Source organism: Lotus japonicus, chromosome 1 (assembly GCF_012489685.1).
Source record: "Lotus japonicus ecotype B-129 chromosome 1, LjGifu_v1.2".
NCBI lineage: Eukaryota > Viridiplantae > Streptophyta > Magnoliopsida > Fabales > Fabaceae > Lotus > Lotus japonicus.
The window spans coordinates 19,586,106-19,612,390 of NC_080041.1; the positions used below are offsets into that span (position 1 = coordinate 19,586,106).

General features: G+C 37.4%; 4 protein-coding genes across 4 annotated transcripts; 2 read left to right on the forward strand and 2 right to left on the reverse strand.

Annotated features, from left to right (window-relative positions):
• Positions 1–4,381: 4,381 nt before the first annotated feature.
• LOC130734025 (laccase-4-like) lies at positions 4,382–9,521 on the reverse strand. Its single transcript, XM_057586313.1, has 6 exons — positions 9,281–9,521; positions 7,469–7,620; positions 6,710–6,954; positions 6,278–6,403; positions 5,234–6,160; positions 4,382–4,824 (listed from the first exon to the last, which is right to left on the reverse strand). Exons 1-6 carry the CDS (start codon positions 9,371–9,373, stop codon positions 4,694–4,696), a joined length of 1,674 nt encoding a protein of 557 aa, XP_057442296.1. The 5' UTR covers positions 9,374–9,521; the 3' UTR covers positions 4,382–4,693.
• Positions 9,522–16,226: 6,705 nt separating this feature from the next.
• On the forward strand, positions 16,227–19,884 carry LOC130731690 (protein NRT1/ PTR FAMILY 8.1-like). Its single transcript, XM_057583950.1, has 4 exons — positions 16,227–16,400; positions 16,479–16,696; positions 17,395–17,948; positions 18,809–19,884. The coding sequence occupies exons 1-4, from the start codon at positions 16,295–16,297 to the stop codon at positions 19,641–19,643; spliced, it is 1,713 nt and encodes a 570-aa protein (XP_057439933.1). The 5' UTR covers positions 16,227–16,294; the 3' UTR covers positions 19,644–19,884.
• Positions 19,885–21,162: 1,278 nt separating this feature from the next.
• Positions 21,163–22,168, forward strand: LOC130731691 (uncharacterized). Its single transcript, XM_057583951.1, has 2 exons — positions 21,163–21,317; positions 21,462–22,168. The coding sequence occupies exons 1-2, from the start codon at positions 21,278–21,280 to the stop codon at positions 21,908–21,910; spliced, it is 489 nt and encodes a 162-aa protein (XP_057439934.1). The 5' UTR covers positions 21,163–21,277; the 3' UTR covers positions 21,911–22,168.
• Positions 22,169–24,617: 2,449 nt separating this feature from the next.
• Positions 24,618–26,183, reverse strand: LOC130734027 (protein OCTOPUS-like). The gene has a single exon (XM_057586314.1). The coding sequence runs from the start codon at positions 26,178–26,180 to the stop codon at positions 24,762–24,764; it is 1,419 nt and encodes a 472-aa protein (XP_057442297.1). The 5' UTR covers positions 26,181–26,183; the 3' UTR covers positions 24,618–24,761.
• Positions 26,184–26,285: the final 102 nt, after the last annotated feature.

The following is a 26,285-nucleotide window of genomic DNA, read 5'->3' on the forward strand; positions in this document are numbered from 1 at the left end:
TAAATTGTTTGGAAAATGATTCTGTGAGGATGAGGCTTGCCAGACTAGGGTGGTAGTCTGTGCCGGTCACGACTTAGGTTTTCGGGTCGTGACAGTCGCTGTTGCTCCAGTGCCTCTCGTGGAGAGTATGAAATCAGTGGGGGATTACTTTGATAGTGGTAGCGGTATCTGGCGTCTTTCTCTCTTCCAACACCTTTTACCTCCTCCTGTGTTGGCTGAGATCATGGCCAAGCCTCAACCTGCTCCAAATATTGGCCCCGATCGTGTAATTTGGGGTCTTACTAATGACAGCATATTCTCCTCTAAATCTGCTTATGATGCGTGCTGAGAGATTTTTCTACACTGATACTACTTTCAAAATCCTCAAGATTCAATTGTAGTATAGCATAGGGTTTTGTCGTATCCGCAGGGAATTGCTAACACAAATGCCGTTCTTTAGTAAAATTACCCAAGCAATAGATTTTCAAAAGGTTGATAATTGTTTCGGTGGCCAAAGCACATGCAAATTAAACAAAGCGAGAATAAAAAGGATAGATATCAAGATGAGAAAGTTGTTGGAATTGGAGTTCACCGTTTAACTATTAGTGTCCTATGATTCTATATGAATATTCATTCCTATCCATGATTCATCTACACCATTTCTACCCTACTTCATTGATTCCTCACATGAGTGGATATCTATAACTCACTTTCCTAAACATTGATTCCTCACATGCATAGAAAAGCTAAGTTATCTTTAAGCTCAGATGTTTAAGGGACTAACAAACCTAACTCTATTCCTAGCAATTAGATTTATTAGATGGTTAACTATAGGTCGGACTCTAGACGCCGTAGCTTCCGCTCTTACGCCGAATCAATCGATATGTTCTAGGTGCGCAAACTAAAACATAGCATTAAGAACAAGAGAAAACCATTGAATCATGTAATAGAAATTATATTTTCATATAGAAATCAAGAAGAACAAATCATGGTTAAAGGCTACATCCAAATCCAACAAAGAAACTTAGCAACCCATATCCATGGATTGCTTACAAAGCTTACAAGAGGAAACTAAGGTGAAAGCGATGACCCGTGCCGTCCTCGGTGTGTCTCCAGCACGATGGATGGTGGATCAAAGCTCCCAAAGTTCCTTTCCTCCTTCTCTCTGCAATTTTCTCTCTAAGAGGTCCAAAATATGTCAAGAGATCATTAAATTCTGATTTGGTCGAGCTTTTTATAAAACAGGACAACAATCTCGCTTAAGCTGATAAAGGTGTCGCTTAAGCGAGCAGGTTTCTTCATGTTCAGGTAAGGTCTTTGGCTTAAGCGAGACCATTTCTCGCTTAAGCCAAATTGTCTTCCAGAACCACTGCTACTGCCATGTAATTTGGCTTAAGCGAGGCAACATTTGGCTTAAGCGAAGTTCAATATATCTGCCACTGCTACTGCCATGTAGTTTGGCTTAAGCGAGCCAACTTTTGGCTTAAGCGAACTTCAATATTTTTAGCCCTTTTGATCTTCAAATGGTTGGATCTTCTTGACTTTTCTCCTACAATAAATACCAAAGAGTCTAAATGATAAAACTAACATATCTTACATAATATCTATATATGAACTATCTACTTACTAAATTAACCTATTTGAGGGATAATTTGAAAGATAACTTACACATTTAGAACAGATAAGTACCCAAATTAATATAGAAAATCAGGTAAATTTGACACTTATCAATGCGCGTCCTAGACTCGATGGTGGTTCTTCAGGAGTCCCGTGGCATCGGGTTTGGAAATGGGATGGTCCCTTCAAGGTATCGAATTTTTTGTGGCGAGCTCTTAGTAATGGTATTTGGGTAAACGTCCGTCGGCAGCAAGCTGGAATGACGAATGATCCTCTGTGTCCTCTTTGTAGAGATGAGAAGGAAACTATCATCCATTTACTTCGTGATAGTCGCTATGTGAAACCTCTATGGCAGCGGCTCGTCACTCCTCATCTCCAGCCAGCTTTTTTTACTTCTGAGTTACGGCCATGGGTGCTCCATGAACTATCGCAAAGCTCTTTGGCAGCGTTGGGTAGTGGCACGGTCCCAGATTTTGGCTTACTGTTGTGGTCCGTCTGGAAAGCGAGAGCTAGACTTGTGTTTCAAAATGAGAGCTTTGACCTTCAATGTGTTTTAACCTCTTCCTTGCGGCTGCAACTGGATCATGTTCATAGTCGCTCCATTCTTCATAATCCTTCTTTGCCAAACCGTCGTGGGTACCGTACTGTGCAGGTGGGGTGGTCTCCGCCACCTCCTTCGTGGTTCAAATGTAATACGGATGGTTCAGTGCAGGGTTCTATGGGTTTGGCTTCTTGTGGAGGGGTCTGTCGAGATGAGCTTGGCCGGTGGGTGTTTGGTTTCTGTCGGAATTTGGGATCCTCCAATGTTCTTTGGACTGAGTTGTGGGGTATTTTCACGATTATTCCGTTAGCTTGGCAGCGGGGCTGTCGTCGAGTTATAGTGGAGAGTGATTCTAGTGTGGTTGTGCGGCTCATCAATGGGGGCTGCAATGCTCATCATCCGTATGCTGGTTTAGTGCAGCAGATTTGTGCCTGGAAGACGAGGGATTGGGACCTCAGATTTGCTCACATCTGCCGGGAAGCAAACCAAGTTGCTGACGACTTAGCTAGTTTAGCTCATGATTTAGAGTTGGGTTCTCATGTCTTAGATCACCCGCCCCCTAGGTGCTCTAACTTGCTTCTTTCTGATGTTTCAGGAGTATCCTTCCCGCGCTCTACCCGTGTGTAGTTTCTCTTTTTGGGCTTAGTCCCTCCTTTCAACCAAAAAAAACCAATGCTACGTATGATTAGTGTCAGCTTAGTGTCTGTATCATAGAGACGGATGTTTTTTTATTTGACGGGCAGAGACGGATGTTAAAATAGTTAAAGGTAATACTTTGCATAGGTTGTTTCGGTGACGGTAAACTTCACGTCGGTTACTTGAAGAAATTAAAAAGAAAAATGTATAACATAAAAATGATTACAAAATTTTATATATGTTTTTGATCGCACATGTACTAATTTTTCAATTTTCATTGGTGAACCTTTTAAGATAGGTAATTCAATTGAAAATTTCAAATATATGTTTTAATTCAATGAATATCTTATGAAAAGTTATCTAAATTCTAAAGTACCTCTTGAATAAATAATTATGTCAATTGTAGTCGTAGTGTGATTAAAAGTGGTTGTTTGAATATTTAAGATTAAAAATTTGATTTTTTAGAGAGCACCTTTCATGAGACATTTAGTATTGACCGCACCGGATTAAATATGATTGATTTAATAGAGTATTAAAGAAATGTACCTCTTCAATTTTTCGTCCCATTTTTATACCCAGTATAGCCTCTTAATTTCTTAAATAGAGACCGATATATGATATTTTAGATGGAGCCATACAAAAGCAACAGTTTTAAAATTATTTTGTTTTGCTAGCTGGATCCATGACTTCCACTCCCATGAATGAAAAAGATTACAGACTCAATAAAACAAGCAGAAACTCCTATATGGGGAGGCAAAGCTCCGACATAGATATTAAGAAACAAGCTGCATAGGGCACATACTGTACTGTCAAGTCTGACAAGTTCAATCAAACTATTGAAAAAAAAATATAGATGAAAGTGTGGGTCTGCCTCCTATGGAAAGGAGGAGCGCGATAAAGATATTCTAAAATGATGCTACGAATTGAATGACTAATGATATGTGGACATACATTATTAATTGACATTCGACGTGCAATTTAGCGAGTGTTTATATCGTGACACACATTAACAATGAAGATGTATGTTAGAACGATGTCAATAAAAAGTGTATGTCGACTTCCGGTCTACGAATAAAGAGAGTGGTGAAGAGCGGAGGGACTCATCATCATATGTCATTTTGCCAAAGTTGATCCTTTTTGGGTTTCACATGGTGCTTGAATTAACACAGCAATTGGCTTTGCTCTCTTTCGGTTGCCTTTGTTTGAATTAAAGTTGATTCAAATAAAAAACGAATTAAGTGTGATTAGAATAAAACAGCCATTCACTAAACTGGTGGGAAGACCTTGTAATTCAGTTTTAATTAAGAAGGTTTCTTCTCATCTTTATTTTTATTAACCGTGATATATTAGTCTTTGTAGTTGTTTCTTCTAATTAATGATATTTTGTTTCCTTTAAAATGAAAACCTCATCAACTATATTTCTTAATAGACATAATGTAGTTATTTTTATTTGGTTCTTATAATAAGAACATGAGGGAGTACTATATTTGATTAATATCCGTGACCATGAACATACTTTGATCTTTCATATGAAAAACAACTTTCATAAGCTTCAATTGCCAGAACTTTGTATAACCAAAAAACAAGAACAATGATACAATGTAAGGCTATGCAATTAAATTCCTTTGAAATCTGATTAGCACTGTCTGTATAATTACATGAAACCAAAATCATTCTTCAAGAAGGAGAAAGAAGAGATGTACAAACAGTACAAAAAATGAATAAATGAAAGGGAAAAAACACAGAAAGTGAAGACATGTCAATTGGTCTTATTCCACTATTAGCAGCTTGTCCTTTTTATTTGCTCCAAGAAAATCTTGTTATCAGCCTAGAGAGTCTACACTTTGGCATGTATAGTTGTTTTCTTTGTATGTTGCCCCTTCTTCATCCTTATGCAAAGATTGCAAAAATGGACTCCTATCAGCACTTGGGTAGGTCACTAGGAGGTGGTAGTAGAGATTCATTTGGTCCTTTACCATTATCCACCACAAATGCCATCTTCAGTCCCCATGTTGTATGAACTTCCAAATGGCAATGCATAAACCAAACCCCTAACAAAACAGAACACATAAAAGAAAAAACTTAGACATGCAAATCCTTAAATATTTCTAAATTTTTTGTAACCTTAAGATTTTCAGACACAAGTTATTGCATGATTATAAATCTTTCTATAATGGATTCTAGTTGGATTTGGAAGCGTGGACTCAAAATATTCCTTCTGAAAGGAGAGATTGTAGGGTTAGTTTCAGGTGTGGTGGTCTAATAATGTCTTTACCTACACTTAAGTTATATAGTATTGCAGTCCCGTTAATCTATTCCATATGAGACTTGTTTTGTTCTATCAACTATAAAGTCAGAATCAATTTTGGGGACAAGTTTATGTGAGTAGCTTCTGAATGCTATAATTGATTCTGAGAAAAAATAAGTTAATCTAAACATGGTATAAGTTTATAATATCACCTGGATTATCAGCCCTGAATCTGATTGCAGTCCACCCACCAGATGGGACACCAACTGTGTTTCTCTCCACAGGATCCACAAGGTTGAACTTTCTGGTGTCCTTTTTGGGGTTGTAATTCCCTTTCCCCCTACCAACAACAAAGAAATTGAATCCATGGAGATGAATAGGATGGTTCTCAGGAGCAATCATCCCAGTATCTTGCAACACCAATTGAACAGTGGAGTTGTATGCAAGCCTATACACCCTTGTCCCTCTATTAGTCCTCATATTTGCTGGCTGTTGTTTCCCAGTGAAGTCATACATCACAGGAGGTTTCCCAGGAAAATCATCTGTGAAAATCCCACTTTTTTTGAAGAAGTGTGCTTGAAGAAGAGAAGAAATCTTAGGCATCACAAAGGTAACATTGTTTATAGCTGCAACCACCCTGCTTCCACTCACACAACTAGCACAAGGGTTAACTCCAAGGCTGATAGTGAAAAACAATGAATGATCAACCTTTTTGGGGACTCTAGCAGGGTACTCTTTGGAGTTCAAGCTTCTGAGGGAGTCTGTGAAGTTGTCAGCAGTTGGGGTTGCATTTTGGGGAGGTAGTGATGTGAGGGTGGTGATAGTGGAACCAAGGGTGTTTGTGTAATGTAACATGGCAGTGGCTGTCATGTTGTCAAATGCTATTGGAGCATCCATGAAAGTTGAGGATGCTACCAAGTATTTTCCAGATGCATGGTTAGCTTTTAGAAGCACATTTGTGGTCTGGCCTGGTGCTATGACAATGGTGTCAGTATTGAAAGGCTTTGTGTAGGTAGCATCAATCTCAACAACAGTTAGTTGGTGGCCAGCAATCTTGAAGAACAGGTCTTCATTGAGTGCAGCATTGATTATTCTTAGCAAATGGTTTTTCCCTGGTTCAACTTGGAATTTGAATCCTCCTGCAGAGTTCAAAATGTTGTTCAACATTTAATAATTAACTTATTTTGATTTCCTAATCTTGGACTTGATTTGAATTTTATTCAATGTTAATTAAGGGTTAGGTTCTTGGGTTTCACCTTCAGCACAGTTTTTGACTGGCCCTGGGTGGCCATTGATTGTGTGGGCATCAGAGACATTTGGAGCCAACCCAGATTTCAAAGCTTCATTTATCACAGCCTCAGTATCTGATTTCCACCATTCACCTGAGACAAGTTGAAAATACAAATTAATGGGGGTTTTATGAAGTTGGCTCGTATTATTTTTTCATTTTCATACTTTCTAAAAGTGAACAAAATAGATTCTTAGAATTTAATGACGGTGTAAATAAGATACATACATCTAATTTGGTTTCATCATCTGGACAATATGGTAAGATTAAGATATGATTAGATGTTTGTTATACTAATAAATTCAATAAGTTGTTATGATTCTTTCTCTTATTCATAACTAATAAAAGTGATATATTTAGCAGCAGAATGTTTTTTTTAGGAAAAGGTAAAAGAACTGACCTAATACAATAACTTGTTCCATGTGGGGTCTGGGAAAAGGGTAAGGAACCCCAAGCTTGGGCATAATGACCAAGGCACCATGTACTGTGGCCCTAAGCCAGAGAATGTGTGCATGCCAAAGAAGTGTCCCTCTCTGCCCTGTGAGGGTGAAGTTGTACACATAGACTTGGCCCGGTTGAATTGGGCATTGGGTTATGTATGCCGGCCCATCGGCCCAGCCCGTCCTCAACTGTCTAACCCCATGCCTGTTCATTTTAGTTCATGATTCAATAAGGAAAATAAATAAATTAAGAAGTAATACAAAGCCAAAAAAGATACTCCCTCCGTTCCTTATTAACTGTCCACTTTGAAAAAAAAAATTGTGTTCATATATATCTGTCCACTTAAAGTTTCAAGAGAGCATTAATTAATGTTTTTCCAAGAAATGCCCTTACAAAAACAATAAATGAAGAAAGATAAAATACATTCTAAAGGGTTATATAGGAAAACAAATAATACTTTTATGAAAATCAACACAATTAATTGCTTTTCTTAATTTGTGTGAACCTTCTCTTCCTGAACAGATAAATAGGAACGGAGGGAGTAATAAGGAGAGATTATGCATTGACATACATTTCGCCAGACATCCTTCGACTGCGAAGGTTAAAAATCACCGCTATATCCTATGTATCAAGGATGTGTAACGAAATGGTATGTCCGCCAATCATTTTCATCAATTAAATGTCAGAGGGTATACAATAGTAATCATAGTAGACTCACCAATGAATGCTAACATTGTATTTGACATGGTTAACCACCTTTACTAGAACAGTGTCATCTTCCCTAGCATAGATAGTTGGGCCTGGAAACTTGCCATTTATAGTTACTATGGGCTTGGTTGAACACAATCTTGTGGAGTTCTTCATCACCACCTGTACATAATATTATAAGATAATAGTCATTAGCATCAATGAAGAAATAAATAGTCAACATATTCTTGACCAACAAGAACATAATGATGAAGTGTAACCAAGGTTGTCAGACTCGCAAGTATACTCGTAGACTCGGTAGACTCGCGAGTCTAGGTGGGAAAAACGGGTTGACTCGACAGCCGATCGACTTGGTTTTTGCTCAGACTCGGTAGACTCAGTGGACTCGCGAGTCAATGACCGAGTCAGCGAGTCACTTTTTTTTAAAAAACAAATAAAATCCCTAATTTTTTAAAATTTTCAATTCTGTTAAAACCTAATTTCGCGAGTCAGCCTCCATTACTGTTTTCGCGAGTCACGTTTCCTCTCTCTCGACCTGCTTGCTTCCCCCGCCTGCTTATGAACTTTGCTTTTTGGTTATTTATGTACTTTGCTTTGATGCTTATGTTGTGGTACTTTGAGTATGTACTTTGTTTTGGTACTTACTACTTATGGTGTGGTACTTTGTTAAACTTTGCTTAATTGCTTTATTATGAAGTTGAATTTTGAGTTTATTTGATTAAATGCATCTTGGATGCTCTTATAATTATATGTTTATATTTATGATCTTCATGTAACAGGGTTATATTTAGTAATTTTTCATTTCTGGTAGACTCTGGTAACGTCGAGTCTATGAGTCGAATCTACCTACCCAAAACGAGTCTGTTTAGACTCACAAGTCTAACAACCTTGAGTGTAACTGTCTAAATGTCTACCACATCTACCAAACTTGAGTCCCTTGCATTTCTCAACAATACCAACAGCACTTTGCTGTTTGGTAAAGCTATGCAGGTCATGTATATTAAGTAGGCGGTGGCCTCTGCCTAATTGAACAGATTGAAGATTGTTGGAAGATTGTTTTATAACTCAAAGGTACTTAATATTGAGCAGGTAACTAAAATCGATTCCAACCTAAAATCTCTGCTTTTTGCAATTCACTTTTCCTTTTAAATATGGAGCAGGTAACTAAAAAAATTCCAAGGATTGCTATTCTTCTTCCAGTGGGTCAGTCAATTTTATTGAATGCATCCTAGCTTTTAATAAAGGCTTCAAATTTGAGATGATGATAAATTCAATACAAGCACTCTTAGTGGTTACTTAAAGCAGTTTAGTTGAAATAGTAATATTACAAAGTCAATATTTGGTGCACTCAGGGGCAAGTGGGCCAAAAATAGTGAATATTGAGCTAAGGCAGCATAGATATTCAATCAGTTAATTCCTCATGCAGATAGAGCTAAACATGGCAAGAATGCACAAGCTCATCTTCAAGATTTAAAATTTGCATATGCATGCCTTTTTACTTGTAAAGAAAGCAATAGCCACAGATTAAGTACATGTTTGAAAATCATTTTACAATTGATTCTATAGTCAAAATAAATTATGGAAAGAAGTTTTTGTGAATAGCTTCTCGGAGCCAGAGTTAATTATGAGAAAAAGTGAGCTGATTCAAACACGCTACATAAATATGCATGGTTTTCTAAGTAAAAATCTACATCATTTATTCATATATAGCTGCTTCATGTTGGTTTCTTTTCTATATCACTCAACATCATGAATTGAACAAACATGATTCAATAATGCTTAGCATAAGATGAAAATTAAACTGGGAATGTGATGCACCTACATTGAACTTGTAATGGCGAACCATGGCTTCTGCTGATAGAGGAAGCAGGCAAGCCGCCAGTAGCAGTATAATTTGAATCCACATCACAGCCATGAATACTTCTTTGAATTACCTCTTCCTCCACACAACACAGAAGCTAGCTCTTTTTCCTTTGTAATTAGCTAGCTACTTTGTAAAATGCACAATGAAAATTGAGCAGAGAGGACAACCTTATAAAGAGGTACTCTGTTGTCAAGCCCCTTTATTAAGTTGGTTGAAGAAATACTTGACATTATAAATAGGAAAATAATACCTTCACACCCCAATTTCATTCAACACCCGCATGACATAGAAATAAAAAAGAAAGATATGAGAGATCTGATTGACCATGAGGTATGAAAATAAGTGAGAGGTATGAAAATAAGTGAGAATAAAACGCAAAAGAAAATTACTGTGAATGTATCGAAACTATTTATCAAATAAAAAGTAAAATAAATATAGTCTACTACATAAACAAAAATGGCTAGAAAGTTCTGTTATTTTTCTTGGGTGTCACATAAAGTAGTTAAGCATTAGCTAAGATACCTTTTGAAGCTAAGATAGTTGAGTTAATTTCAGGTTTTTTTTTTCCTTATGTTGAACTAGGACACTAGGTGGTCACATCAGATATTGGTTTGTTCTAACCATATTGAGTAAAGTACAACGATTCCCAGCTAACATGCCAATTGGAGGAATGAATACATACAGTTATCTACCTTATTCCAGTCAAGGAGATGACATATACGCTACAACAAATTAAATAGACACTGTAAGCATAATGAGAACAACTGTAGCTTTTAGCGTGCCCCTGGAGTTTTTGGCTAATTGGTCTTCAGAAACGTAATTTCACGCAAAGTGGTTCCACCTTTGAAAATATATCAATGGTAGGAGGCTTCGTGATATTGTATCAGAGCTTAAATTTTTGAGATAATTGATTATTGATCTGATATGATATGAGAGTTTTCATTAAATTGTTTTAATATTGATCATTCATGATTAGATACAATGTTCATAATTTATTCTCATGCTCTCATATAAAAACATATTTATCATAAGATGTATTTCATATATATTAAGTGTTTTTTCCTTGCAATATATAAATCAAGCGGTGGAGTAGAGATCATGAGTCTAAGGTTCAGGTTCTGAATTCTTTCAATCTAAGAAACCATCATTCAACATCATCTCCAATTTCAACCCCTTCTTCCCTTTGCAAGAATGCTTCACGTTTTGAACCAAGAATTTTCTATATATGGCTTCACTGTTTAAGGGTGAGTACGAGGGAAATAGTGGAGATGGTGGGTGTGACATGGGGATGTTAATGTTAGCCCAACAAAAATCTATTGGTGAAGAATACTTTTCAGGTATTGCTGGCAGTGGGAAGAAGAGATCTTAATTTTAATCAAAACAAGTTTCTTCCTAGAAGACTAGTAAGATTTTAGCTAGGAGCTAGTTGGTAGCAGTTCATCTCATTGAACTACTTATGTATACGCCACCCACTTTTCCTTCCATTTTTCTAACCGCCGCCACTCTAACTTACTACTCAACATCTCTTTTCTCCTAATCCGCCAAGACATATTCCTAGCAATAATGTTTTGTTCAAAATGCATTTCCACCTCCCCTATAATTTTTTTTAAAAAAAATGATATTCGGAGATACAGAAAGCGATAAAAAGAAAAATATAAAGAAACGATATAGAAGAGAAAGTAAAGTGTAAATGAATTATTGCTTTATGAAACCATCTAATGAGTGTAAATGGATTTGTTCTTTCTCATTCACTAGTTTTCATTGTGCTCTAAGGAATAAATTAGTTAATTTTAGCCTTAGATTTCTTAATTAGTTTGACAGCAGGGGTTTATTTTTTAATCAGTCTATTCCACCATTGTTCGACATGCGCTGGTGGAAGGCAAGAGAAGGAGAAGAAGAAGAAAGGAAAGATGAAGAAAAATAATTTAAATAATTTAAAAAACAATTTAACATTGAAATTTAAATAAATACAATTGAATTCAGATTATAAACATTAGATTAGATTGTATTGCTCAATTGGAAAACAAATTGTTTTGTCACTTTGAGGTTCTAGGCTTGAATCCCCTCACATCCATTTTTTTTGCAAAATGATGATTTTTCATTAGGGACGAAAATGCACGCGTTTGCCGGGCGCGTTTACTATGGACCAGTTTTGTCTGGTCCATGGTTGCACCACCTGCTTTTTACCTTCTACTGCAGGTTTAGCAGGTAATTTCGAATTTTTAAAAAATTATATAATTAATATATTATAGTATAATTAGTTAAATAATTAGTGCATAATCCACATTATTGTTAAATTAAAAATGGTTGTTCATCATCATCTTCAACCCAATTCCTCAGGTCCTCCTTCTCCACCCCTCCCACCCAAATATGCAGGAGGGCATGTTTGCTTCAGCAACCACCATGGCAACCCACCCCTTCCCCAGAAACCCACTCACCTCCAACCACCATTGCAACCCAACCCCACCCCCGAAACCCACTAAACCACCACCTCCACCGCACCACCATCACCACTCTTCCCAGATCTCCTTGCAGGTCCACCTAGGTGCCAAAACGACGGCGTTTTGAGGGGCATCGTCCAAAAACTTTCTCCAGAAATCTTCCTCAACCTGCAACCTTCCTCACCTTCATCCACCTGAACCCAGAACAGGGGAATGAAGAACCAGATATGGGTTGCAGAGAAATAACCAGATCTTGTTGAGCAGCAAAATCGATTCTTGTTCAACACCCACACCACAAAATCGCAAAAAGAAGATGATGATAAAAACCCATCCTCTGCATCCTCTTTCTTCTCTTGCTTCGATGATGATGGTTGCCGGCGATAGAGATTGGGTGGGGTGGAGGTCACGGTGGGGGTTGCGTTTGTGCGGTGGAGGTGGGGGCAGTGGTGGTTGTTCACCAGAGGGGGTTGTGGCTTGGGCGGTGGGGGCAGTGGTGGTTGCCGTGGTTGAAGTCGGCGGTGGAAGAACAGAATCAAAGAAGGAGGTGAACTTTCAGTGTTTGCAATTTGTGTTTGAGGATTCAGAAGAAAAATAAAGGAACCAAAGATTTGCGTTTGTAATTTTAGGGCGTAGATCTGGAACTAGGAAAAGGAAAGGTTTGATAATGATTAATTGAGGAAGTTGGATGATGACTAATTAAATAATTTCTATATTATATATTAATTAATTGTTTTTTTGGAAATTTCAAAAAATACAAAATTACCTCCAATACCAGGTTAACAGGTAGTGGTCTAAGTTTACACCACCAAAAACTGGTCCATAATAAATTTTCCCGCGTTTGCCACATTCAGGAACTAAATTGTCTAACGTTTGTCACATCAACATTTAGCAGTCACATCATCTATGTTAGTTGACCAAAACTGACGGAGAGACTAACTTGACTAGCGTTTGCCACTTTCAGGGAATGCGGGATGAATTTTCTTAGTTTAGGGACTAAGTTGACATCGTCTGTCACTTCCAGGGACTAAAGTGAGCATTTACCCTATTTCTAACTTGGATATATGTGTTTCGTTATGTGTTTGTCAAGTTTTTAAGACAAAACGTAACATGACATAAGGCTCTTGGAAGGAGACACTTTGACTCTGTTAAAAATAGTGGAATGGAAGGGAACATTGAAGTACACTCTTAAAAACTTTTACACGGTAAAAAATGCTCTTAATTAATTTTTGAAACCTTTTATATCCAAAAAGTTTAAAATCACTTCTTGAATGAAAAACACTTATTATATTTGTAGACAAACATAAATAAATTCATGAACCAATTGTTTAAGCAATGAGAAACGAGCCAATTGTTTTTCACATAAAAATACAATAGAAATAATTTACTGTTTCAAAAGCTATTATAAGTAAGGGTGTAATCAGACCGGATTGGTTCGAATTTAGGATGTTTAAATGTCCGAACCAATCAAACATGTTTGGTTTGAGTTGGTTCGGATTCTTGATTTTTTCTCATAAACCCGAACCAAACCAACCGATCTCAATTGGATTGGTTTGGATCGGATGGTGGATTTGGAAAAAAGAATATTATTCAGAAATTTACACGAAAATTATTCTAAAAACATGAAAATTATAAAAAATATAAAAAAATCCAAGATTTCTAAAGAACAAAACATTCGACAATGATATAATTCATATAATCCAAATATAACAAACATCTCTAATACAAATATAAATAGGAAATGTAATGGGCTAGAGTGTTTGGGCTAAATGTGAATCACAATTCTCAATTCATTAGGTTGGTTCGTATTGATCGGTTCTCTCAATCCCCGAATTTGATACCCGAACCAATAGTGATCGGATGCTGTAAAAAAAATCTGAACCGATGATCCAATCCAACCCATCATAATGTGTTTGGCTCGGATCGGTTTGTTCGGATTCACGGATCGGACCGTACCCGCTTACTTATAAGAGTGGTTTGTTTCAGCTTATTTTTAGAAAAGTCACTTTTAATTTTAAAAAAAATACATTTTTCTAAAGTTTTAAGATGTTGTTTAAGCTTTTCAGCACTAGAATGTTCGTGGTTTGGTGCTTCTCAACCATGCACCGAATCCTCGATTTCATGAGTGGCTCTAGAAAGTTGTCCAAGATTTCATAGAGACGACCATACCGCAACACTCATATATGTGAACTTATCAAGTATGCACTGCATTTCAGCACACCAATCACACATGAGCTATAGATTTATTAAGAGTAAATACTCAACCTCTAGCCCTGCAATATACATTATCGTGCACCAGAGAGATGGATTCTCACAAAATTGGATAGTGTCTTAATAAATAGGCAAGTGACTTGTTTTTACCCATATGATTTTTCATTATGGGATCTCCAATCACAAAGATTGAGTTATCATCATTCTCAATTTTGTTTTAGGCACATCATCTCCTCGATGTATTCATCACTAGCTCCTTGCATAGTGGTTTTTCACAATTATTTGATCGACCAGTCTAATCACAAATTAGGAATTCCCAAAAGATAGAAGCTTCTGTTTTCTATCATTATGGCCATAGCAATCTCATTTTATAATGAATCTCAAAGATACACAAGAGCAACTGGTTCACAAATTGGACATATATAATGAGAATTGTTATACATTTCTCCCCACATTTATTCATACCACCCAATTTTTATAATAATATGAAGAAACCATTTTAAAGTCAATGGCTCCCACTTTGTAGGTGTGTGCACATTGAAGGTCAGTAGCTAACGCACTTTAAAGTGACCGCACTTTAACGTGTGTCACTACCGCATATTTTTTTTGAAAAAGCAAAATATAAATTGATTGATAAGGAAATGTCAAGGGTATACAACCTCCTCAAAAGGGATCAAAAAATAGTCAAGCCCGCAACAACCCAACCCACCCAAAGCACCAACCAAACCTGCAAAAGCAACCAAGACCAACCAAAAAGCCTAAAAAGCCAGGGACATCCAAAAAGCCCTCAAGACCCCCAAAAAACCAAAACCAACTCCCTAAAGCTCTCCATGTACAGACCTAAGAAGGCTAACGAGCGCGCGCACGAATCTGAGCTGCAATCTGGTACTCAACAACACCATCCGTGCAATCGAACGTCATTCCTAGGCGCTTACCCATCAAGATTGCGCTCTGCGCCCTAGTCAAGATGTCGTAAGGCTCTGACAGCTCTGCCGGTATCACCATAAGCTCCTTCCCTATCGGTTCTGCAACTTCAGCAGCATCTTCTGCTCTCGTAGTTTCGCTTGTCCAATTCTTCAGCTGCATCTTCTCCTTCTTCTTGATTCCTCCTTTCTCAGCTTTTCTAGGTCTTCCCCTGAGCTTAGAAAATTTCACTTGATCCTATTAAAGTGTGTTACTGTCGCACATTACAGAGCGATAGTGACACACTTTAAAGTGCGTTAGCTGCGCACTTCAATGTGTGTAAGAATGTTACACAGGTAAATAAAGAACCATTTGCTGAAAGAGATTGAAAAGAAAACAGAACTAAGACAAGATGACAATCACAACACATGATACGAGTTGAAAATGACAAAAACATGAGTACAATATTAAAGTATCACAAAGGTACATTACACTATATATCAATATTACACCTTGACATTGCCTATAAGGCATACTCAACGAGAAATATAATAATAATGTTTGAGTTTGAGTGGTTCACAAAGTATCTTGTTATTTGTTATTTTGGTATCACGAAAGGTGGTGATTAAGGAATTAAAAAAGATGCATTAAAAATAATATGCTTTTAATATATTCAATGTTTTGTTCTTTTAAAAAAAAATACATGTAGTTTTACAAACCAAGCTATATTAACCATTTATCCAATTACGAGTGTGGCGTGGTGATTGCTCGCATCATTTTTTAACTATGAGCACGTAGGTTTAATTATCACCTATGACAATTAAACACATTTCATAGTCAGGAGTTTACTGCTTAGTGTGAACATACGTGATGAGAGGATTAATGCCAGCTATATACCCTAGTCTCAACAACAACAAAAAAAAACTAAGAGCATTTTTAACCGTGATATTCACTAAAGTATTTACATTTTACTTTTTATAACTCTCAGTAATGTCACATCATTTTATTAATTTTTACTCCAACCCAATAACTCTTAAAAGTTTATATAAAAAAATTGCTTTATTAATTGCAAGTTTTATTTAAACCTTTTATATTAAGCAATAATAAATGCAAACACACTCTTCCTGACTAAATTGAGTATCTACTCTTACATACCCTCACAAGTCATGTTGGAATTAAAAATATGCTCCAATGGTAATAGATATTGGTGGGAGCTAATATGTATTTGACATTATATACTCCCATTAGAGATGTTATTACCCTTTGCCCATGAGTGCATTAAATTATTTTCAGAAGATGATAATAAATAGCTGTCACTAGAATAATGTTTACATTAAGTACAAACAAAAGGTTGTTCATTTCTAACGTTCTTAGCATTGTTTGAAACCTTATCAGTTTTTCAAACAGACACTAAATAAGAATGGCCAAGGATGCTGTTTACGCAAAAGATGGAACCATAGATTACCTGGGAAACCCAGCTAAGAAAAGGAAAACTGGAACCTGGACAGCCTGCTACTTCATTTTAGGTATATATTGTGTATCTTCAACCCCCAACTATGTTTTTTTGGTTATTGTTAATTAAGAAACACTTGTCTAATTCACAGGACATGAATTTTGTGAGAGATTCACTTACTATGGAATGAGCACAAATTTGGTGCTTTATTTTAAGCATCAACTGCATCAGCATAGTGCCACTGCTTCCAAGAATGTTGCTGATTGGGGTGGAACATGCTACATCACTCCATTGATTGGAGCACTTGTGGCTGATGCCTATCTTGGAAGATACTTGACCATCCTATACCTTTCAGTAGTTTATGTTATTGTGAGTATGGTTCTTCAATCTGCACTTGATTGTTAGCTTGCCTGTGAATTAGATAGAATTTTGAAGATCCAATTGGGGGAAGAGAAAAAAAAACTTTTGTAAAGAAGGAAATCAATAAACTCGTCTATGCTTACAATAGCATACTCCGGTCTAAAGTCTGGATAAAGGAGGAAAGTTATGTTCAGGGCGGACTAAGATATTTAAAAAATGAGGCAGTCCCCCCTAAAAGAATTTTTTTCTTACTAAAAATGTTGTATTTCTCCCCTAAAAGTATTTGTGCAATCTTTTCTAAATGAAAGTTGATTTTACTTAATATGTTAAATTTCCGTCCCCTTACATATATTTTCTAGTTTTGTCGCTAGACTTGTGTTAGTTCTTTCGCAATCCACGTAAAACTAGCCAATATCCTTAATATGGATTCAATGAGGCTCGTACTTGAGACCGCGAAAACAACATTTAAGTACTACTCTATTAAGACAAAAATTCTCTTGGGGTAGACCGCTCCTTTTACCTGCTATTTAGGTCTATCCCTAGTGATCCATATAACCGACCTCACCTAGTAGGATGAGGCTTTTATAGTTGCTGTAAAGAAGAAAACCAATAATCTTGTGTTTAAAACTACAAAATCTTTCAATTTTGCATCAAATTCTATCTTCATGATTGATAAATCTAAAAAAAGACTTTCTCTTCCTGGTAAGGGAATGGCACTTTTGACATTGTCTGCATCAGTTCCTGGCCTAAAACCAACCTGCTATGGAAAAGATAATTGCCATGCCTCTCATGGACAGAGTGCAGTGTGCTTTCTATCTCTTTACCTTATAGCTCTTGCCGCTGGAGGGATCAAGCCTTGCATTTCATCATTTGGTGCAGATCAGTTTGATGATGCTGATGAAGTTGAGAAGCAACACAAGAGCTCTTTCTTCAACTGGTTCTTTTTGTCAATCAACACTGGAGGCCTTATTGCTGCTTCTCTAATGGTATGGATACAAGACAATGTGAGTTGGGGATGGGGTTTCGGCATTCCAGCATTGGCCATGGCAGTTTCTGGGGTGAGTTTCTTTTCAGGTACGAGGTTGTATAGAAATCAGAAGCCAGGTGGAAGCCCCATCACTAGAATCTGTCAAGTGATAGTGGCATCCATTAGAAAATATGATGTTGAAGTACCTAATGATGAGTCTCTCTTGTATGAGACTAAAGATAAAGTGTCTGCAATCCAAGGAAGCCGCAAGCTAGACCATTCTAATGGATTAAGGTAAACCAGTGGCAACAAATTTTACCATGGCCAATTTATTTTTGTTCCTCTTATTAAGAAATGTTTGCATTGCAAGATGCTCTCTTTTTAACACTATTAGTAGAGAGTGGATACAAGTTATTTTAAATGAATTCATAAAGTTAGCGTTGAAAACAATGTTAGCATGTCTGAATCAATTTCTCTTTTCTCGGAATAAATTCTAGTATCTTAGAAGCTACTCACAAACTTTTCTCCCGAAATGTTTTTGACTTTAGAATCAACCATAAAAGAATTTCCAAATAACCAAAGACGATTTTAATCTTACACTTAATTTCTAAGCATAGAAACGTAGTGCTTTGCCAAAATCAATTCAATCCAAAATCAATTTTGACGAAGTTAATCCAAATACACACTAAATTGGCATTCTATTACCCAAAGATGGAGTTCTAAGACCAAATCCTAATACTAGGTTCTAGAGCCAAGAGACACTTATATATGGCAATTCCAACTCTAAGAATACCATCTTCACACATCCTTTAGGAATTGGTCAGTTTATTTTTGTAAATTCTTCTATAATTGATTCCAAGGCCAAAGTCAATTCTAGGAAAAAGTTAACATGAGTAGCTTCAGGGAGCTAGAATTGATTTTGATAAAAGAGAAGTGGATTCCATCTTTGGGTACTAGGCTCAGTTCCCAGGATAAAAATGATCATTTTATAAATCTATAACCATTAGTTTTCATGAATGAAACAGCAATAAAAAATGTAAGTTTTAACCTATTACACAAAACAAAATTTTAAGGCACAAAAATTAAAAAAGACAATGAAAGGTCCTTGTTGCATTATCTAGATTATATTCACACTTTCTTCTTGTGGGCAACAGATTCTTTGACAAATCAGCAGTACCAGGAAATTCAGATAATGTGAAGGACTCAGTCAACCCATGGAGACTTTGCACTGTAACTCAAGTTGAAGAGCTGAAATCTGTCATAAGATTGCTTCCAATATGGGTCACTGGTATCATATTTGCTACTGTTTTTGGTCAAATGAGCAACTACTTTGTCTTGCAAGGGGAAACCATGGATACTAATGTGGGAAACTTGAAGTTTCAGATCCCACCAGCTTCTGTTTACATCTTTAACAACCTTGGTGTCATCTTTTGGGTCCCAGTGTATGATAGGATCATTGTGCCAATAGCTAGGAAGTTCACTGGCCATAAAAATGGCCTAACTCAACTCCAGAGAATTGGCACTGGCCTCTTCATATCCATATTCTCTATGTTATATGCATCAACTCTGGAGACTGTAAGACTTGGGATGGTTAAAAGACACAAAATTTATGAACTTAAGGAGGTTCCCATGTCAATTTTCTGGCAGGTGCCACCATATTTTATTATAGGTTGTGCTGAAGTGTTCACGTTCATTGGACAGTTGGAGTTCTTCTATGAGGAAGCCCCTGATGCCATGAGAAGTTTGTGTTCTGCTTTCTCACTCCTCACTATTGGACTTGGACAATGTTTGAGTTCTCTGCTTGTGACCATTGTGATAAAGGTTACTACTAGGAATGGGAGTGCTGGTTGGTTACCTCACAATTTAAATTATGGTCACCTTGATTGGTTTTTCGGGCTATTGACAGTGTTGAGTGTACTGAATTTTGTTGTGTTCCTTGTAGTGTCTAAGTTTTACACATATAAAAGATTGGTTGGAACTCTCAGTTGAAAACAATTGTCCCAATGGTGTTCAAATTATGCAGTTTCTATATTATATGTCCTTATTGAATAAGTCCCAACTATTACTGCTTGCAAACATGGCTACGTTCCGTAAATATTCCTAATTAGTATGTGAGGGTTAAGTTGGTAAGGACGGACCACTTCTCCTCAAAAAGTTGTATGTTTAATTTCCGCTGCCAATATAAAAATTGTGTTTGTAATCGACATATGGTACTAAAAGTATGTTTTGATCCGTGGTGGTGACCGGAGCTGAATTCACTCAAACTTTTACTACCTTAAAGAAAAACTAGATATCCATTATCCAATTAAGCTAACAATACAGCTTATATTATGAAATCTAAATTAAACTGGAACCAGCTGTTTGGGTGATCTTCTTCGCAATTCAAAGAAAAGTTTTATTGATCTTAACTTTGTTTTAGATAATAACTTGTATAAGTTGAAATCATGTTATGCCCTTGAACTTTCTAAGAGCTTTGTCGTTTAACTTGTTCATCTTTTCAAAAAAAAAAAAAATCTTGTTCTAAACAAGCTAAAAGAAAATTCAAACTTCGCCATGATATCCAATATTTTCTAAATATAGTTATAAAAGCCTTAAACAAAATTTGACTCATTTAAAGTGGATGTTTATCTTAATAAAAAAATTGACTATTATAGTATATTATTACTAAACTAAAAGGTTTAGATCCAAAAATGACTAGCCACATGAGAAAATTATATGGAAGCATCCCTTCTTTATGCTCTTGTTTTGTCTCAATAGAACCCAGAAAGCCAACATAGTATACCTATATAACTCTTCATGTATCCTTGTGTCCTTGTGTAACTATGCAGCTCACACATCCACCTCCAAATCACTATTATTAATTCAAGCCAATCGTCAACTCAGTCAGGGTAGGTACTAGTACTAGATCAATTAGCCTTCGGTCGAATCAATTTCATTGTTAAAACGGGTTGCCTCAGTGTATATTATAAAAGATTACTTTATATGTTTCTAATTATAAGACTTTCTTCAAACAATTATGTTTATTAGGAAAACATATAATGATGTCAACTAATGTAATGATTTTTAAGAAAAATATACAATATGCAATCTAACATTATTTATTGATGTGTCCTGATAAACAAACATATAAACAATGTAAATCACTATAAGACACTCATATTTTGTGGCGGTTTTTGACTGTCAGAACACTTTGTGAGGTCAAAAACTATCACAAATATACGTGTCTCATAGATATGTTCACAGTATTTTTTATTTATTCAGTCTATACTCCAAATTTAAAACATAACTAAACAAGATAATTTTAAAGATGATGACTAAAAAATAACTAAACAAAGCATTTAGGAAGTTCACAAGTTATCTTCTTTTTTTTTTTGGGACAAGGTTTTTTTTTTTTTTTTTTTTTTTTTTTTTTTTTTTTGGTCAATGGACAAGGTTATCTTGAAGTGTTTGTGATAAAAAGTGGGTCAGGATCCAGCAATATTAAGCTTTGGGCCAACAATGACCCATAAGAAAATGCATACAAACCATAAAAATATAAAAATTATAACACATGCTACTGAAACCACGCAAGTAATCGCCACTAAAATTCCACATTCACTGGAATCTCATTTCACACTTTGGCAATGGTTCGCAAGCGCTTTCGGACACCGGAACCCAAATCAGGTACCTTTCTAGCTACCCAGAAGATCACACAACCATAGCAGCTTCACAATTTCTGGGTTGAACCATTTGAACTTTGTTATCTTAAAATCCGACATTGCACACAAGGTGTTTGATGAAATGTTTGACTCAATGTTCTTCTTGCAGGTTTACAGCATGCCCAGTATTTCCTGAAGAAAATTGGGTTGGGGCCGAATAACTACTACTTCTGGAAGCAAATTGGGAAGGCTTTGATTTGCACGTATGCCGTGTTTGGTGCGGCGTGGTTATACAACGAGACATCGCCGTTGGGCTGGTGGACATTGAAGCCAAGGCCAAAGGAAGAGTGGGAGCTTGCTCATTTGTACGAGCGGAGGCAGTTCCCGTACCCTGGAGATGAAGAGGCAATGGAGGAGTTCATTAAAAAGGGTGGAATGATTGGAACTACCATTGGTCCTAAAGGGATGGTGGAGAGTGATATGGATGAGAGTGATTATAAGAAGGAGTTGAAGGACAAGAAGTTTGAGCAGGAAGCTCAGAAGCTGTGGGCGAGGATGAGGAGCGAGGTCGTTGCTGAGCTTCAGGAGAAGGGCTTTGATGTGGACGGAGGGCAGTGAATGCTATATTCATGGTGGTGAATATGGAGATTGCAACTTTCTGTGCTTGAATTTTATGATTTCAATAAATCATGATAGATACAAAAGACTATATAGTGTGTGTTTGGATATATGTAAACAGAGTTTCAATTCAATTTATAAGAAGAATTATGTTCATTTTGTATCTTAAAGTGTGTGTGAACAGAGTTTCAAACACACCCTATAGTCACTTGTTCCTTGTTGATGGGTATTATTATGTATAACTTATCCCTATGGCAATTCCCCCTTATTGCATTTCTTTTCTGCAAGGGAAGCACGACCATCGAGGGTAATTGCTGCCTTGTAAATATTAAGAGCAGGTTAGCCAAGCTTCTCATTGATTGGTTCGGATTGATGGCTAGGTGATGGAGGGGTTTTAAGCTACCGACATAAACTTCTAACCCCCAAACCGTGCCATTGATGTTCGCTTTGCCCTCACCAGAAAACGACCAACCATTGTTGCTTTGATCCCTCGTTGTCTCATCCCCACACCTCCATCACTCTTCTTCGAGCGGCAACCGCCACTCAAACCCCCACCGTGGCTGCAAACCAAACCTGGACGGGCCCATCCACCTCCATAAACCTTTGCTCCACCCAACCCAAACTCCCTCTCCCAACAACACCCCCAATCGAGCAACCCACCTCACTATCATCGACCAAACCCAGCGACTTTGTCGCATCTTCAGCACGGACTGGAATTGCTGCACCAAAATCCCAACATCACACCAAGCTCTGCTGCAGACGAACTCGAGGTCTCTGCCCCAGAGGTGGAAGAGGTGAGTTCGGTGGATGCTGGTTCTAGACAATGGGTGGCTGGAGGTGGTGGGAGGGGGAAGAGGAGTGGTTGGATAGCATGTTAAGGAAAGGGACCTGTTTGAAATTTATAAAACATGTGAAATTTCAAATTTCAATACTGCCCTGAACTATTTGCTAGCATATGATGCAGCACTTTTTCAAGTGTTGCATATTAGACATCACCGAAGGTTACTGTACATAGTTCGTGCTTTACATAACAGGAAGAGCGACATGACAAGTTAAAAGTGAATATTTGGGTTAGGGATATGCGTATGTGTTCACTGAGATAGGTGAAAGGCTATTCACCATGGGAAATATGTATAGACACCGCAGGAGCTGTATATATACCCTAAATGGTATAAAAGATTTAGGAAGAGAAATGAAAGAAGTGAAAGATGTAATAGATGATGTAACGTGGAATGAAAAGAAATAGAGAAAGAAACCAAGGTGTATGAAAGGTAAATGTACTTATAGCATGTTTGGAGTAAAAAATTAATACTAGTGAAAACTTATACCAGTAGGTTCTAAGTGCCACTCTACGAAAAAAATAAGCCAATCCAAGGTGTTCAGTAATAAGATTTGATTCATCATAAAAGAGATGTACTTCACAACAAAAGAAAAGTAATTATCGTGCCATCAGAAAGTAAGACCGATGATAAATTTTAGGTTGAAAAATGCAACAGACAGAGAAAAAAAGACGATCAAACAGTGTACAGTAAGCATTAGCTAAAAGCCTAAAACTAGTAATAATATTAATATTAATAGCAATCCATTTTCTCTAGCAGCATAAAACTAGAAAAACTCCAAATATACAGTCCCTGAAAATTAATCATGCAAATTGAATTGTTCACAAGCTCTTGCAAAACAAGCAACTAACATCAGTTAGAAAAAAATAGCTAAATTCATAAACCATTCCTCCCCTCCCCTATGGCCAAACCCCAAGCAAGTACACTTGTAGCAGCCAATGTAGCAAAAATACCTATGATGTCAGTGGTTCTTGAAAAAAAATTAACCAAGAAACAGAGTATGTTGCTTATAGAACCTGTTAAGTTCGTATAACTAAGCATGAACTGAAGTATAATTAGTGGAAGACAATACGAGCAGAGCAAAACCTTCCACTAATATATGATTCCAAGTGGTAGACAATAAGAGCACATATCGGGACTCTTAATTTTTTTTTTTCTATTACTATAGTAGTGATTGGTCATTTTTCCCACCATTATGTCTCAAACCTTTCTTGCATCATTAATATTAGTGACTAAATTATGAAGAGAATTTGAAATTCACCTATCTCTACTAGACTTGCCCTCACTAGCAGTCTAGCACTACCAAAAAGGCAAAACCTTTGGGGTCTGCCAACATACATTAGCACACTCTGTGATAAGAAAAAGGCTATTCAAAATTATGTTTCTGATTAATGCAATTTCAGGTACTAATTAATAATTTCATAACTTAGAGCTAGGAACTAGGACCTACCCACCATTTCTTTCAAAAAATTCAAGATTACATGAATAGCAGCATAAATGTCATCAAATACAGAATTTAAAATTCAGAATAATGCAGCACGATAGGTTCAGTACATCAGTGTAATTCCCATGCTTCATTCAACATTCAGAGAGTAAGCTTTACCTTCAAATTTCTGGTTCAGCTAAACTTTCCTCAATTATGCAGAGAATCAGAACCCACATTATGCTTTGAAAAAAACATGTTATTTGCCCAGTATGAAGTGGAATGTCATTGCAGAACTTTGAGGCAGAAAATTACCAGTTCATAGACATTTCATCAAAAAAATGCAAAATCATTAGTATATCCTTGCAACAAATTCTAGCAAAATCAGGTGTTACTCCTAGTCCTACAGCGTTGTTGCAATCAGACACAAACCATGCCAGCAGCATCATGGAACAAATACTTTATTTCCTCTAACAACATCAATACAAAAATTGCAACCATAATCTAACAATGTAATATACTCATTCATCCTCATAGACAACAACAATTACATGACATCTATATATGCTTTTCCAACCTAATATACATTTTAACCATTAACGCTACTCTTCCCAGATTTGCTTCTTCTATATCTCTTCAATGGTGTCAAATAGAACCTTAACAAGCCCGTGTCGAGATTACTTGGCGAATACCCAACACTCCGATTCCTGTGAAGCGTAAACTCTTGCTTTCCATTCAAAACATTTCCATTGGTCTCAGGAGCCCCCAAGTTGCTAACCAAACCAGCCATCCTACAAGTGTTTCTACAGCTAACACTATAGCTCCGAACAAGCTTCTGGCTAACAGACTCACTTGTTCTAACATTCACCACCCTCCTCAACTTGTCTTCAATCCCCAACTTGTTCCACACAATGCCCCACTTGTGAAACTTCTTCAAACCCTTTTGCCGAACCTCGGTTGAAGAAGATCCAATCACACAATCAGGTGATTTCACATTGGTATCCCTCTCCCTCAAGCTCAAATCATTTTCATCAACAACCAATTTGGCCTCACAGAACAAATCTGTGGTGGTAGGACTAGGAGAAACCTTTGCATTTGACATCAGTTTCAATTCATCAAAACCCACATTGTTACCACTCTCTTCAACCAAATCACCATTGTCATTATTCACATCAGAATCTATGGAGGAAAGCCTTGAGCATGAACATGAACATGGAAATGGTTTACCAATCAAACATCCATCACATGAAACTCGAGGCCAATCCACTGAGATTCTTCTCCTCGTCTCCATCGACATCGAAAACCCCGGATCCGTATCACAGGATCTTCTCCCTAATCTGCATTCTCCGACCTCAGATTGAGTCTCCCTCAATCGCTGCTCTGTATTCACCTCCTCGATGCTTCCGTTGCCGTCACCATCACCATCACCGTTTTTCTTCTTCACCTTGTGCTTCCATTTCCATTTCCGAAATTTCTCAGAGAAAGCATGGCGAAAACTCCTGAAATCTCTCCCGGAGTTGTTTCTGCTCTTCAGCTCGAGATCTATGAACTCCTTCATCGTCTTCGTTTCCTCATCGTTGTCTTCTTCATCGCAAACCCTAACCGCACCTTCGCTGCAATCACCGTTCTGAGTTGCTTCCCCGGTTCCGGTAACCGAGTTCGCCGAATCGGCCTCCGGCTTGCGATTCCGGCAACTCCGGTCGTCGTTGATGCCGAAGAGATCGGACAGCGAGCTACGCGGTCGGACCTCGGAGGAGTAGCGGCGGGGCTCAGGGGGGTCACGGTGGGTGGAGCGGGATTGGGTGCGGCGGAGGTTTGGTGAGGGAGGGGAGTGGTCGAAGTGGAATCCGGCGAGGCGTTCGTGGAGGCAGGAGGCGCAGAAGCCGGTGACTGGAGCGGCGGGGTGGCGGTTACAGGTGGAGAAGCGGTGGCGCGTGGGAGTCATGAGTGTTGGGTGGGTGGGGGGGTGAGTAAGTTGTTGGAGTGAAACAACAACGGACACAGACATAAGTAAGCATAGAGCAGTACGGAAAGGAAGTGATGATGCGTGTCATGGTGATCATACTTTTTCAATGTGTCTCATTTTCTCCTATATTTCATTTTAGTTTATTTT